Source organism: Haemaphysalis longicornis, unplaced genomic scaffold (genome assembly GCF_048455015.1).
Source record: "Haemaphysalis longicornis isolate Haplotype H1 unplaced genomic scaffold, Haemaphysalis longicornis Haplotype H1 scaffold_1, whole genome shotgun sequence".
NCBI lineage: Eukaryota > Metazoa > Arthropoda > Arachnida > Ixodida > Ixodidae > Haemaphysalis > Haemaphysalis longicornis.
Window position 1 is genome coordinate 311,152,328 of NW_027526203.1, and position 13,122 is coordinate 311,165,449.

General features: G+C 47.8%; 1 protein-coding gene across 1 annotated transcript; it reads right to left on the reverse strand.

Annotated features, from left to right (window-relative positions):
* Positions 1 to 1,840: 1,840 nt before the first annotated feature.
* LOC144170209 (uncharacterized) lies at positions 1,841 to 4,599 on the reverse strand. Its single transcript, XM_077699855.1, has 3 exons — positions 4,559 to 4,599; positions 2,584 to 3,080; positions 1,841 to 1,996 (listed from the first exon to the last, which is right to left on the reverse strand). Exons 1-2 carry the CDS (start codon positions 4,568 to 4,570, stop codon positions 2,598 to 2,600), a joined length of 495 nt encoding a protein of 164 aa, XP_077555981.1. The 5' UTR covers positions 4,571 to 4,599; the 3' UTR covers positions 1,841 to 1,996; positions 2,584 to 2,597.
* Positions 4,600 to 13,122: the final 8,523 nt, after the last annotated feature.

Here is a 13,122-nt window from a genome sequence, read left to right on the forward strand (position 1 = left end):
ATTGTGCTCTTGCGAGTTGGGGGTGTAAAGTATCTCGGGAAAATAAATTCTATACATGACCTATGCACGCTGGTTGGTTGATGTGAGTCATTATAGTACTCCGCTCAGAATTTCTATGCAGACTGAACGACCACTTCTTGTGTGATTTGGAGACATAGATATTACAACTTCAGAGGGATGCTTTGCAAAAGATAAGTGTATACATGACTTATCTACAGTTGGCCGCAAAATTTGGGTGATGTGGAGTGCGTGGCGGAGGGGCGCAAAACTGCATTGCTGCGCCATATTCCGCGACAGACGGCCGGGTCGAGGCTCAGGAAACTTGCTCGCCAAGCGCGCTTTGCGCATGCCTGACCGAGGGTGCCTTGATTCGCGTGCGTACGCCGTACAGGGTGGAGACACGTTTACGCTGGCGCCGCCATTATGGGTCACTCACTCACCGCCGAAGCAAGTCATTGTATCAAAACCACACTAAAATTTATCGCCGCAACGCTGTTCCCTCACGAAGTTTGAATCATCTTATCTGTTTCGCGTTGCTGGATCTTGTGGGAAACGAAAAGAACAACGCGTCGAGCACTTTGACCCAATAGCGGCGGCACGGGACCGTTCAAAGGGTGTCTCCACCCTGTACGGTGGCGCTGGCATCGAGGCACCCAACCCTGTCCTTCCTTTGTTATCAGACATCTGTGGTCACTCGCTTCCCCGTGACATGCTTTCAATATCCGCGGCAGCCGCTGTGGCGCCGCGTCACCATCGCCGCGGGTCTGCCTTACTAGTGCAACACATCGCGTCGCTCGAACCCGCCTTTTACAAGGGGATCAACGTTGTCAAAATGTATGCCATCTACCAACTGATGTGCTGGTCGAACATTGAAGTTATAGAGCCGTTGTAAGCTAGGTTCTGGCGAGAACTGCGTGCGTTGACAGGGTGTGCAGAAAAAATTCGCGTCGACAAAAAATATTATTGCGGCAAAGCCGACTTTTTGGTGAATGTCCGGTGGCATTCGCCAAAAAGTTCGCTTGTCCAGTGTTTTCCTCCCCTTTGTCGCGTTATTAGTAGCTGTGAAAATGAATTTGCAGACATCCAAATTATAATTCCAGACGAGTACCACGGGAGTGTGTCGCACCCTGCCGCTCGAGTCTCTGGTGGGCTTTCAGTGCAGCACCCCGTCAACCACATTGACTTTTCTGTCTCCTTCGTGATTCTTCATTGGCACGCAGCTCTTCAGGAGTCCTAACTATACTTGGCCTTCCCATGGCTTCACTAGAATACAAATGGAATGCCCCGCGCACACTAATGATCCTGGGTATTATTATTAGAATTAGGACTCTAACTATACTAATTATTCTTGATTAGTCTATACCACACCCAAGTAGTTGGCTATGTGTCGGGAACGGGTGGGTATGTGTCGGCAGCGGGTTTTATTTGCGGACACGAAACATCCATCCACCCTAGATACATACAGCACCTATGCGAAACACACTCTCCATGGTTGCAAGCTGAACCCATTGCCTCTTTTGCAGCAGCAGACACCAACAGTCTTCATTCAATGCTACTACAACGAAGCTGTAATTGGAGCATTGGGCAATATCGTGTCGTCCAGCTGCTACATCCTAGCATGTTTGCGGCGCAGCATGATGGCTCATAACCACTCAGGGACTTGGCCAAGGAGGATGGCCTCAGCGACTGATAGTACTCATCAGAAGTCAAAGAAGCTAATATAGAATCAGCTATGATAGCGCTACGTAACCATTGGAGGCGGCGCTTGAGGCCAGACTCAATTGTAACCACTGGCGTAGTCCAGCCAATTCATTTGTGACGACGATACAGATACACAGTGTTCAGGCGACGGGGAACGGGGTCCCCAGATGATATTTATTTACACCCGTCAGGAATACATTTTGCTGTGTTTTGTTTTACTTCTCTCCGTCTCTGATGGCAGGAACAAGTCACTGACGCTCTCACACGTATAGCGTTGACCGGACTTCTCTTCACCCTGGACAAGAGCAAAATGATCACAAGTGTAATGTCATCACAAGTGTAATGTTCCATCGCTTAACTCATTATCATGCATACCGTTCGCTTACCGCGTGCATCTCGCAGATATTCAGCATAAAGAAATGGCTCTAAATAGTCGGTCGTCCTCTAAATCCAATCGGTACTTTCGTTCGATTAAAATAGTTCGCAATGTGGTTGCCCTGAAGGTTGCCCTGAATAACAACGTTCGCTGCTGGGATTTATTCCACCATCGGCCCGCACTCATTAACTGCGCTTTGATAATAGATGGATTGAATACCAACCGCGCATGCAGGAAACTAATGCAGAACTCTATGCTGAAACCAGTTGAACAATTCTCTTGAGCGTCGACTGACTTAGAAGCGCAAGAAAATGCCGGTGTAAGCTTCATCTTTTGCTGCGGACCACAGTTCACATACGTCAAGAGCGAAACAGGCCTTCAGTTCCGTCTCGTAGCTGCCTTGTCTCTATTTTTTGTGCCACATTTTAAGGCTTAGCTCATTTTGTGCTAAACTCCATTCGTGGCTATAGCCGCAGGCATTAGAAGAGGGAAGCGGTAACGCTTACCTATGCGGCGGTTCTTATTTGTGGTATCCGCCCTTCACGAGCAGCACCTTGCCGCCGTATCCGCCTCCGCCGAGTCCATAGCCTCCGCCGAGACCATAGCCGCCGCCGAGTCCGCCGGCACCGAGGCCGTATCCTCCTCCGAGACCACCGAGGCCGACTCCGCCGAGGCCGACGCCTCCACCTACACCTCCAAGCCCAGAGTGGGCCACAACGGCACCTCCGCCGTGCACCTTGGAGACGTGGTGCACAGTGTTGACGAGGAAGGATGGGCCGGCCACAGTCTTGGTAAGGCCACCACCGCCGCCGCCCAGGAGAACGACGCTGCTGCCGATACCGGCTCCACCCAGGCCGCCGCCTCCAAGGGCGACGCCACCACCCAAGCCACCCAGGCCAAGCCCGTAGCCGCCTCCAAGGCCACCTCCCAGGCCTCCTCCATAACCGCCCAAACCGCCGCACAGGGCACTACCCACCAGGGCGCTGAGGATTACGGTGCACACCTGCGACACAGCGAAGAAGACATTAGCCCCCAAACAGGTCCCCACGGCAATACGTGCCAGTCGGATTAACTTCGGAACTTCCAATGTCACATCCTATGCGGATCTCGTGTTTGCAGAATAAAGATAGTGTCATATTCAGCAATAATCTACGATATATGTATCCCCGTCTTGGCAGTAACACTACGGATCGTGGGGAAGAGTCCCCAGAATCTACCTCAATGCGGTAAGGAACGGCGCTGAGATTCGTGTGGCAAATTCATGCGGAATTCTTCAGACACGTCCGAGGAAATAGAATTATACAAGAAAGTATAAACAAGACCAAGTAAGCTCGGAAACTCAAGTACAAAGCGTTCACGACATCCGCGTGTTTGTCATAAAAGCCATGCGTCTGGGAAGGCCGAGCCAACAATCACTGCTGAGTAACAGACACACAAAAGTTCCTCGCCTCATGGCCCTTGTTCTTGTCCTACGCTCTTGGACAAACCAAAAATATCGCATCCTGAACATAAACCATTTCTGCAAATACAAATCGTGTAAGGATATCATAAACTTCACTGGCATATGCCGTTGCTCTTAAATTGCCATTTACGAGTACCGTTAGCAGTAAACAGAAAAATATCTGCCACTCTGGGATTAAAAGTTTCGTGAAAGTTAGGGACAACCATCTCTTCTTCGTTAATGGTCGCTGCAACTTTAGCAATGAGGTACCACGCGTTCATGTCGTGGTATAGCGCGGAACCAGTACCCATTGGCTGTGTCTCGCGCATCAACAAGAAAGTCTGAGGAACTGCCGGACTGTTTTTTACAACACTGTAGGCGCCCTTCCAGCTGACGTACTCATCTACTCCATTACTTTGCTTTCTCCTCAGTATTTAGTAAAAACTTCTGAATCGGTGAAGAATTATGTGGCAATGTAGATTTTTACGAATCAGTAAAAGAAAGTAGAGGTCAGACATTATATTTTCGCGAATAAAAAACAAAATACTTGAAATAGGTAAATCCTTCCCGACTGTTTTCTCTCTTGCGAACTGAAAGGAACGATGGAATTGAAGATAAATTACTATTTTGCTGTAACGGTGCTTAACTTGCCGATGCTACTGAAAACGGAACAATTAGGCTACAGCCGAATAAGCTTGGTGGAAGCACAACAAAATGGTTCCTTCTAGTTTAATTAGCATTTAGCAGTGATGTCTGCCTCTGTTACTCACTAAAATTGAAACGAACAATGGGAGGAGGTTGTCCAAAATACTTAAGGGTACGCTCGGGAAGACGAAAAGGGGTAGTGTGGGAGGTGCGCACACTTCCCGTTTCGGCTTCCTGTGGTAGTGTTCGTTTAACGACGACATCCCTCAGTCAACAGGCAACGTAAAGCTGCACCACAATTATGGGTTCCACTTGCTGGTCCTTCAAAGCGCGAGGCCGAAAGGCCTCTGGAAGAGCCAGCCGTGGCTCGCCTCCCTATCCGTGCACAGCCTTACCAGGGTGTTCATGGCGACGGTTGGTTGCTGCGAGCACAAGCAAGCTTTGCAGAACTGTGTCTTCTGCGACCCATCGGACAGTCTTTTATACCTGCAGCTCCCCTGCTTCTCGCTACGTCACGGCCAGATGTACGCTGCGTGGGCGCAGTTTATTTCGTATGCTTCCGGCGAGCCTTCTTCCTGGACAACGCAAGAAGCCCCCCGCTGGGGCCCTCAGAAACCTCCCTCACACCACAGCGCGCACACACGCGTGCAGAGAGACGCTGATTACCGAAACCCAAAATTCCAGTCAGGCGGTTCTTGGGACCCAAGCAAGTGTAACAGCAAAAGGCAGCGGGCGGCCACCAAAAAGTCCGAGTTACAATATCGAAAATCTGCGGGTGTCGTGCCCTCGATCGGAAGCGCCACTCACTCTCGCTTTTTATTTCTTTTCCTGACTTCCCTGGTGGTTAATATTTTTCTCGAACGGCCATTTTACTTTTTCCCCGAGTCACGTGCCCTCCCATGCGGTATCTGGTTCGCGAACAAGCTCCCTATCGAGGGCGCGGATCTCTCGACACGTCCGCGGCTTAAGCAATTGAAAACCCAGCCCGCGGCGGCTCGCCGCAGTCGGCGGTTGGTAGCGCGCAGTGTCTTCGAATACCTCGGGAGAACGATGAGTTCGACAATCGCGATTGTGGCCGATGGGTATTCTCATCGCGATGTCATTGATACGCCACGAGGAAGAAGGCGCGCCGAACCGTAAAAGACCACACCGCCGGTTCCGGTGGCCCACATCGCCGTGTTTCTCTACAGCGGTAACCCCACAGACGAAGAACTGAGCTCGCCCTGGCGTCGCTTTATTCGGACCGACGAGCGGGCTGCCGTGGATGCTCATGTTGGAGACCGTTATCGTACCCCCTTTACTGGGCCACAGCTAACGCTCGCTGACGAGACTACAGACGAGAAAAAAATACACCCAGTTACCCAGGAGAGAAAGCCATGAAGCAAAGCCAAATGCCTGTGGTGTTATCTTTCAGTCGCGCCATGAACTTATTAAAAACCAGGGCTTATTTTGGAGCAGCTAAATCCGTACAAGGACCTGCTCTATCAATATAACATAGATCTATTAAGCTTCTTGCAAGTACGCGAATTTTCGGAACCCAGCATGCGATTGCATTTGGGTATATTTCCTTGCATTGTTTGTTTTTTTTTTGCATATGCGCATTAAGTAATCATTGCCTAGTGTCGGGCTTTTTCTTTCCTTCTCTACGTGCAACAGTGTGTTATGAGGGACGTGAGGTTTGCCAAGCTGCATATTATGGTAGCTTTTTATTCCTTCCCCTCCAATATTTTGCTTTTTACTCAACGGAGAGAGATAAAAAATATCTATCTAAAAATATCTATCTATCTATCTATCTATCTATCTATCTATCTATCTATCTATCTATCTATCTATCTATCTATCTATCTATCTATCTATCTATCTATCTATCTATCTATCTATCTATCTATCTATCTATCTATCTATCTATCTAATCTAATCTAATTAATCTAATCTAATCTTTTGTTTCGTGTGCCCTTTTTAGGAGAGATGCTGCGAGTCAGGTGCCCGTGACTTGTTGAGCCACAAAGCGGCGTTTGAACAAGACCCGAAGTAGCAGCCTCGTGGTGATGCGACAGAAGTGTTTTGTGCGAGGGCTAACATGTTGCATTATTTAAATTTGCTTTTATTGTGCAAACGGCCACCAACCGGAGAACATATGATGTAGAGAGACTGCAATATTCTCCATAATGAAATGTATTGCACCACTCTGAGTTATTTGGCGCCGGTGTAAAAACAAGGCCAGCTCTGAACTCGTTGCTTCTGACAATGTTCTTGTTAGAAAAAAGTTTCAGATGACATCTGCGCTTGGGTCTTAAGATGTACGATGCGATACTAAGTTCGACGTCCAGGAAGTATTTTGTAACAGAGTTTCTGCATTTAAAATCTGTGCTTTACAAGCCCTGAAACAAAGCATAGAGAGGAATACTAGCAGCAATGGTTTTTAAATATCATTGTCCAGGAGAGACAGCGGCTCTCTGCGTTTCTAGGGCATAATATGCGAGCGCGAAATGCTACTGCTGCGGGGTAATCGTCAGTTTAGTGCGAAAGCGTCAGTAACAGTGTTTCAAAGTGTTTGTTCTTTATGTCTTGGCCGGACTGAACGTTCTTGTTTGTATGTTTTTTTTTTTCTTAGCAAGAGAGAGAGTGAGGAAGTTAAGATCATTGTTGGGTATGAAATAGTTGAGGGTTTGGAAGAACGGCTGAACAAATGGTAGGGATCTCAAGCGAGATCCCGAACTCAAGGGCTCCAGATGCAACAGCTTCTTCCCTTGCCCTTTCAATCAGCTCACACTGATCTTGAGGTAATTAGCAAAGCTGCCTCCAATGTCTTGATGGAAGTAGAATATGTAATGTCGTAGGTGTTCTCCCCCTAGCAAACCCTTGTACAGTGCTATATTACGTGGAAGAGGATGGACGTTTCTCCGAATTCACCACATTTTAAGGTAATGTTTCATGTTCCCGCCTAACATCTTCACCCATCTAGATTTGTAGATACAAGTTTTGGTTAATCGTGCGCAGGATTTACGATTCTTCGCCATTGAAACCCCCTTGTGGCACCGGGAAGGATCGTGTTCTTTGGCGTTCGAAGGCGTTCTTAACATTTTTCAGAGTGCGGTAGTAGTCGTAGCGTGAAGCATGGAATGTGAGTTCACGTGCCTCTTCATCAGTGCCTTGTTTTCTTCCAGACCCTTGCCTTGTGTCCGGGTGTCCAGGAGACGTTACCTTTCTTCATTATGGATGGGAACGTCTTACCAACGTGCTTAGGCATTCTTCTTGCAGCCAACAGTCTAATGCCCTTTGAGAGTCTGTATAGATGTTTATGCTTCTATTCGATACTTCCCTAAGTGGGATTGAGAATTGGTTGGTTCCAACTTCCACTTCGTCGTTTCTGTATGTACGAGGGTCATGCAGTCACAAAGACTGGTACTGTAGTCCGCTACGGCAATTGCTGCCTCGTACTTTCGTAAATGCCAGAGTTGAATGAAATTAATCCTGCCATACCACCCGTATTAGTGTAGGTTGGGATCCATGTTGTCGGTAGAAGAGATATGTCCAATTGTCCATCGTGGCGTTCAGTCCTTCTATTTCTAGTGGGGTCCCGATTTTGTTTTCCCACCCACTCCCTTGGGGCTACGAGAGTGGTTTCTCCGACTTTTTCACAGGCGTTAAAAAGGTATGATTGTAGGACCTTTTTTATCATCGTAATCAGAAATAGCCTATTTAGGTCAACTGCGGGGCAAAGGCCTCTCCCATTGACTTCACCCGTTACTGTCCTGCACTGCCCGAGTTCATTATTTACTTTCGAATTTTCGTATTTTGTCCCTCCATCAAGGTTATGGCCTTCCCCTTCCAGTAGACCCGTCCCTGGCGGGTCTTCTACCCATTGATTCAGTTACATTCTTTTACCGTGGTGGTCCACCAGTTGTCAGTTCTTCTCAAGATAAAATTGCGATGTTGAGGGATGCCTTATACACTGTACTAGTGATCGTGCTTATCTAATTTTCTTCGTTGCAAGCAAGTTTGTGATGCGGTAGGCTCTGCTATATCATGCTGATGATGGGTGGCTGTATGATGAGTCTTATAATTTCTTCTCCCTTTGTTCCTGCTGTTCTATCGGTTAGACGTTTTATAATGTGGGCGATTACTTAAAGCTGTTCTCTTTTTTTTTTTTTTTTTTTTTGGTGATTGTGAGGTCGGCTCTTCCGCTCGACTCCACAGCCCTGCCGAGAATTTTTTTCGGAACTGTTCTCTGGGAGGACATCCGTGTCTATTCTCTGGGCGATTTTTAACTTCGCCGCTTGGCGCTATCTGTCGTTAGCCAAACAGGGCTTCAAACGGAGCCGGAACCGCGGGAATATCGAAAAGTAGTTTAACTCGCCGACAGGAGGTTGCGGTGCGGAGACTACGCGTTGGGGTGGCCCTTACGCCGTCCGTGATTGCGCCCTGGCCATCGCAATACCGCGGCCCATACGGAACCACCTGCCCATTCTGTGGCTGCCATACGGGACGTTAATGTGCAGCACCTGCTGTGAACCTGCCGGGGATTGCGTCAAGTTCGCCTGCCGCACCTTCGTGCAACCGGTCTCCACCCTGGCCGCCCTCCTGACCTACAACGCTGGGGGCATAGACCGTTTCACCGAGAACTCCTGAACTTCATACACGAAACTAACTTGTTCGTGTTTCTGTAAATGCATCCATCTATTATGCCGTACCGCAAAATTTCGAAGAAAAAAAGGTATAATTAAACGCCATATACTGGCTTTTATTTTAGTTCGTTTCTGCACACAATCTATGCGTTCAATGACTTTTGAGAGGCTTGCGTTATTCTTTGCCCCTTTTTAGTTAAGTGGCCGAATGTTGGGACCGCATCCCTCCGGGTGGAGAGCACGCCGCGGTGGATCAATGGGTAAGGTTCCGCTGCTGAGCCCGAGGAAGCGGGTTCGATTCCCGGCCGCTATTTTTCTGACAGATGCAGAAAACTACATTTCCGTGAGGTAAGGTCGCGGCAATAGTTGAATATCTATGCAGGTGATCGAAATCAATATGAGGTGCACAACTGCGGCGCCACTTATAGCGCAGGTGCTTCGGCACATGAATTACCGAATATTTAATTTAAGTGGAAAGGGGCTTTAATGGGACGGCGTCAGTTAAGAGAGCGTCTGCCGAGCACGCTACCACCGAAAAGGGTAGAATGAACTTCACTGCGTAGGCGCGGCACCTGCCGAAAATGCGCGTCTTTTCTTTCATCTTCCCTCTATTATCCTCGTCCTCTTTTCCACACGTCAGAGGCCTCTGCGCCGTATTGCAGATTCAGGCGAGCCCCCACATCTGTCTGCCTCATTCATAGCTTCCGGTTGGCAGCGATGACGCATTTCCGCGGACACTTGATGAGCACGGCTGATGGCGGTGGCCTAGCAGCCACGGGAAAATCGAAAAATGAGCCTAATAACGCTATCACGTTAATAACAACCGCGTTAACTGTATTGCATACGATGAAAGACAGCGAAAGCGACAAACGCGCGGGCTGAGACTTCTAAGTTACGTACGTTCGCGCGGAAAGGTAAATGTCGTGTAAGGTGAGTTCACACGAGTGCTTTGATCCGCAGATCAAGTATCATGCGACCTCTACGTCACCAGGCGTGACTCCTTGTGTCCACCGAAGTCTGAGGATGAAAAGGACTGAAGGGCTCAAACGCCACTTCCGTCCGTGCTTTTATCGGCGGGCTATCGTCCCTTTGGCCTAGCGCGTGTCCATTCTGGCCACAAAGATGGCCTAATCCGGCTAAATTGCCAAATCTTCATCCAGTCAGTTTGTTTCAGTTTGCATATTTTCGCTCAGTCATAGTGTATATAATTGGCCACAAGCCGCAGAAGACGCCCAGCAATGTCGTGACGATGTCTTTTTCTTTCACTCATTCCGTTGCTCCCACCTTTTTTCTGGGTGTACCACTCTAATAGAGCAGATTGACGTCACGAGTAAGTCGAAAAAGTCCCCGCGCGGGTTACTTCGTGCGAATAATCCACGTCAGGAGCAGTCCCGGGATTGAGGTCGCATGAGTCGCCATTCTTAGACGAAAATGTCGCCCGCTAGCCTGGCTCATGGGAATCCAGCCATATTACTGCGTGGAAAGGACAAAGTATCGAAGCGCAGCACAAGACTAGGGACAGAAACGCAGAATAGGACACACAGAGCGCTCTGTGTCTCCTATTCTGTGTTCCTGTCCCTCGTCTTGTGCTGCGCTTCGATACTTCGCTATGTACCAACTCGCCCAGACAAATACTCTGTGAAAAGGACGGTTTTGGTTATGGATGGGCGGACAAGGACATGCAGGCTCCATCAGTGGCACAGTCGAAAATATTTTTTGGGGTGTGTTATACGCCACCGGAAAAAAAAATAAACATAAGAAACGTAGCCTGCCCGCAAACATCATTTCGTTTTCATTTTCTGCCCCAATTTTATTATTTCGTTTTTAGGAATTAGTATGCTGCTGCGGAGTGTGAACAGGGTGGACGAAAAAGAGACCGAAGTGTGGAGGTGAATGAGGGGAAATAGCCCACTCAGAAATGTTTTTAACCGTACACTCGAATATGTACTAACCATGTACACTTGGTGTTCAACAATCTAGGGCTTTAATCAAAAATATACTCGCAACGACTGCTCTTTCCCATCTAGCATACAATGTGAACGCAAACCACACTGATATTGTTAAGATAATAACTGGGATCCAGATGCGAATTTTTTGTCGTATTATATGGCAGAGAGGGGGAGGTTCCTAAATGGCAAGTTCGGGTAGATGTGATTAATGCAACTGCTCCCACTTTCAGTTTTTTTATATGGCCCTTTAACTGCTTCTTACTGCGTAGAAAAGCTTGACAAAACCAATCAAAGGATTCGTAAGGCCTGTTTGAACTATATACAAACGACAGAACTGCCGCATCAAGGTGACCTTGAAGACTTCAATATTAGCCTTGGCTTTTTGTCGACTACTAAGTTCAAAAACTGGAGATGACAGTCTCAGTGCAAGCATAAAACACGGCGGAAAGAATTCCACCATTGGCAGCAACCACTTCAGAGAAAGTTGCGCGAAGATTCTCCCAAGAAACTGCGCAAGATGATTGAAAAACATCTGAGCGTGGTACGTAATGTGCACGCTAACTGTGTCGACAGTACCACGGGTTAGAATTGGATTGTGCATCTTGATGTTTCAGACATCAAAAAATCATGCACCCCTCCGTCTAACGACGACGATGGTTGAACGCGAAGCTTTCTCGTGACGGGTTCTTTGGTTGTCGTCTGAGTTTAGACTAAGGTTCGAACATGTCGAAATGGAGCAGTCAGATAGAAGCTGGCTTCATAATGCGAGGGACCCAGGTTAGATTCCGGCCATTGAGGCGTTTTTTTTTTTTTTTTTTGTTGTTGTTGTTTCACTTCACCCACGATCATTCATCGTCATCGTGAGAGAAAATTGACTTTCCTGCCGTGCGTTTTTGCGTTACAGACGCCACCAGTTAGACCACTAAAGCTTCGCTTTAAAATGCCTTCTTATCGTCACTTGCTTTTCGGCAGGTCACTTAACACTCGCTACAGGCGTCTCGACAACTTCGACGCTTTCAGCCCTTCGGCACACATTGGACAACCTAAACCGAGATTTACATCGCAAACGGGCCATCTTCTGTCAATCAATGGTTGGTATGCAACGCGCATTCAGTACGCCCAGTGCCAAAGGCGCTTATGAGCAACTCGTTGCAGAAATCAGGGAGTTTTACTACAAGGCTGCTATTTTAGGTCACGATGTTGCGCTTCCGTAGATCCCAAGCCAGGGTGTTATCATCGGTTACGACATCGGGGATCAAGTTTGAAGGGTCTGCCCACAACGCTGTGCCAATCGCCTACATGCTGACGTCAAGAACTGGCCTGACTATGCAGAATCACGCGTAAAACTTCCCTGGCCAAATGCCAAACTATTCCAGACTATTCAAATTACCGTCTGTCCTAAACTGCAGCATAAACTTCCTCCTCGTCTTCACCACTCTCAGGCAACTTTATTTTGTCGATTGTGGCCGGGGATAGATGTTACGAAAGCCAATTTATATCTTATGCGTGGGAATGTCAGGCACCGCCGCCTACGACATGTGGCATGAGGACGAAACTCTGAAGCGCAGATTGTGTGTCTGTGCCCGTTTTACACCTGAGCGGTTCACTCCGCCTATCGCTCGTCGCAGAGTGTACGGATGTTCGCTATCTAAGCCGACTCATCTGTGTTATTTGCCTTCACAGCCATGGCACATCATGCATGGAAGGCGACGAGAGCGCTTCTTCGTTTCATTAAAACAACTGCTTTGTGAAAACGGCTGTAGGGTCTTCCTTGTGTGGGCCGCTATATGTTTGCTGGTGCTATCTTTTTGTATAGAGTGTACTGGTATTTCATTATTTATTTGCATTTTTACTTTTCTGAACAATTTAATTTCTCTAAACTCTTCCCCATACGGGCTGTCATACCAGTCACACATAGCCGACGTTTGCGGCGATTCTTGTAAATAGAAACGAAATAAAAATCGTGCTCGCGCTCTCTTTTTTCTTTTTTCTTTTTTTTTTTTTTGAATTGCCTAGAACTCTTGCAAGGCAGAAAAACAAACTCCCTTTCACTCCCAGTAAGCATCCGCGTTCTGATGTGGCACAGTATGTCAAGTGTATACGTGTCTGAAATAAGGAAACGAATGTCTGAGACAAAAAGACAGGCTGCCGCGAGACGCTTACCGCCTACCGTCGTGTATAATTCAAACCACGGAGCAAGCTCCTGGCAGTGGCGCGCTTCTTTTCTTTCATGCACCTCTTCACACAGTCAGCGCGCTGCCAGCAAACGACTGCGCACCACGTTCTATTTTCGAAAGCGCAGCGTCATATCTTTCCGTTATATTACTGTGACCGGCAAATTTAAAAGGGTAGTTTATTGCTTTAAAGTCAAAACTCGCTCGT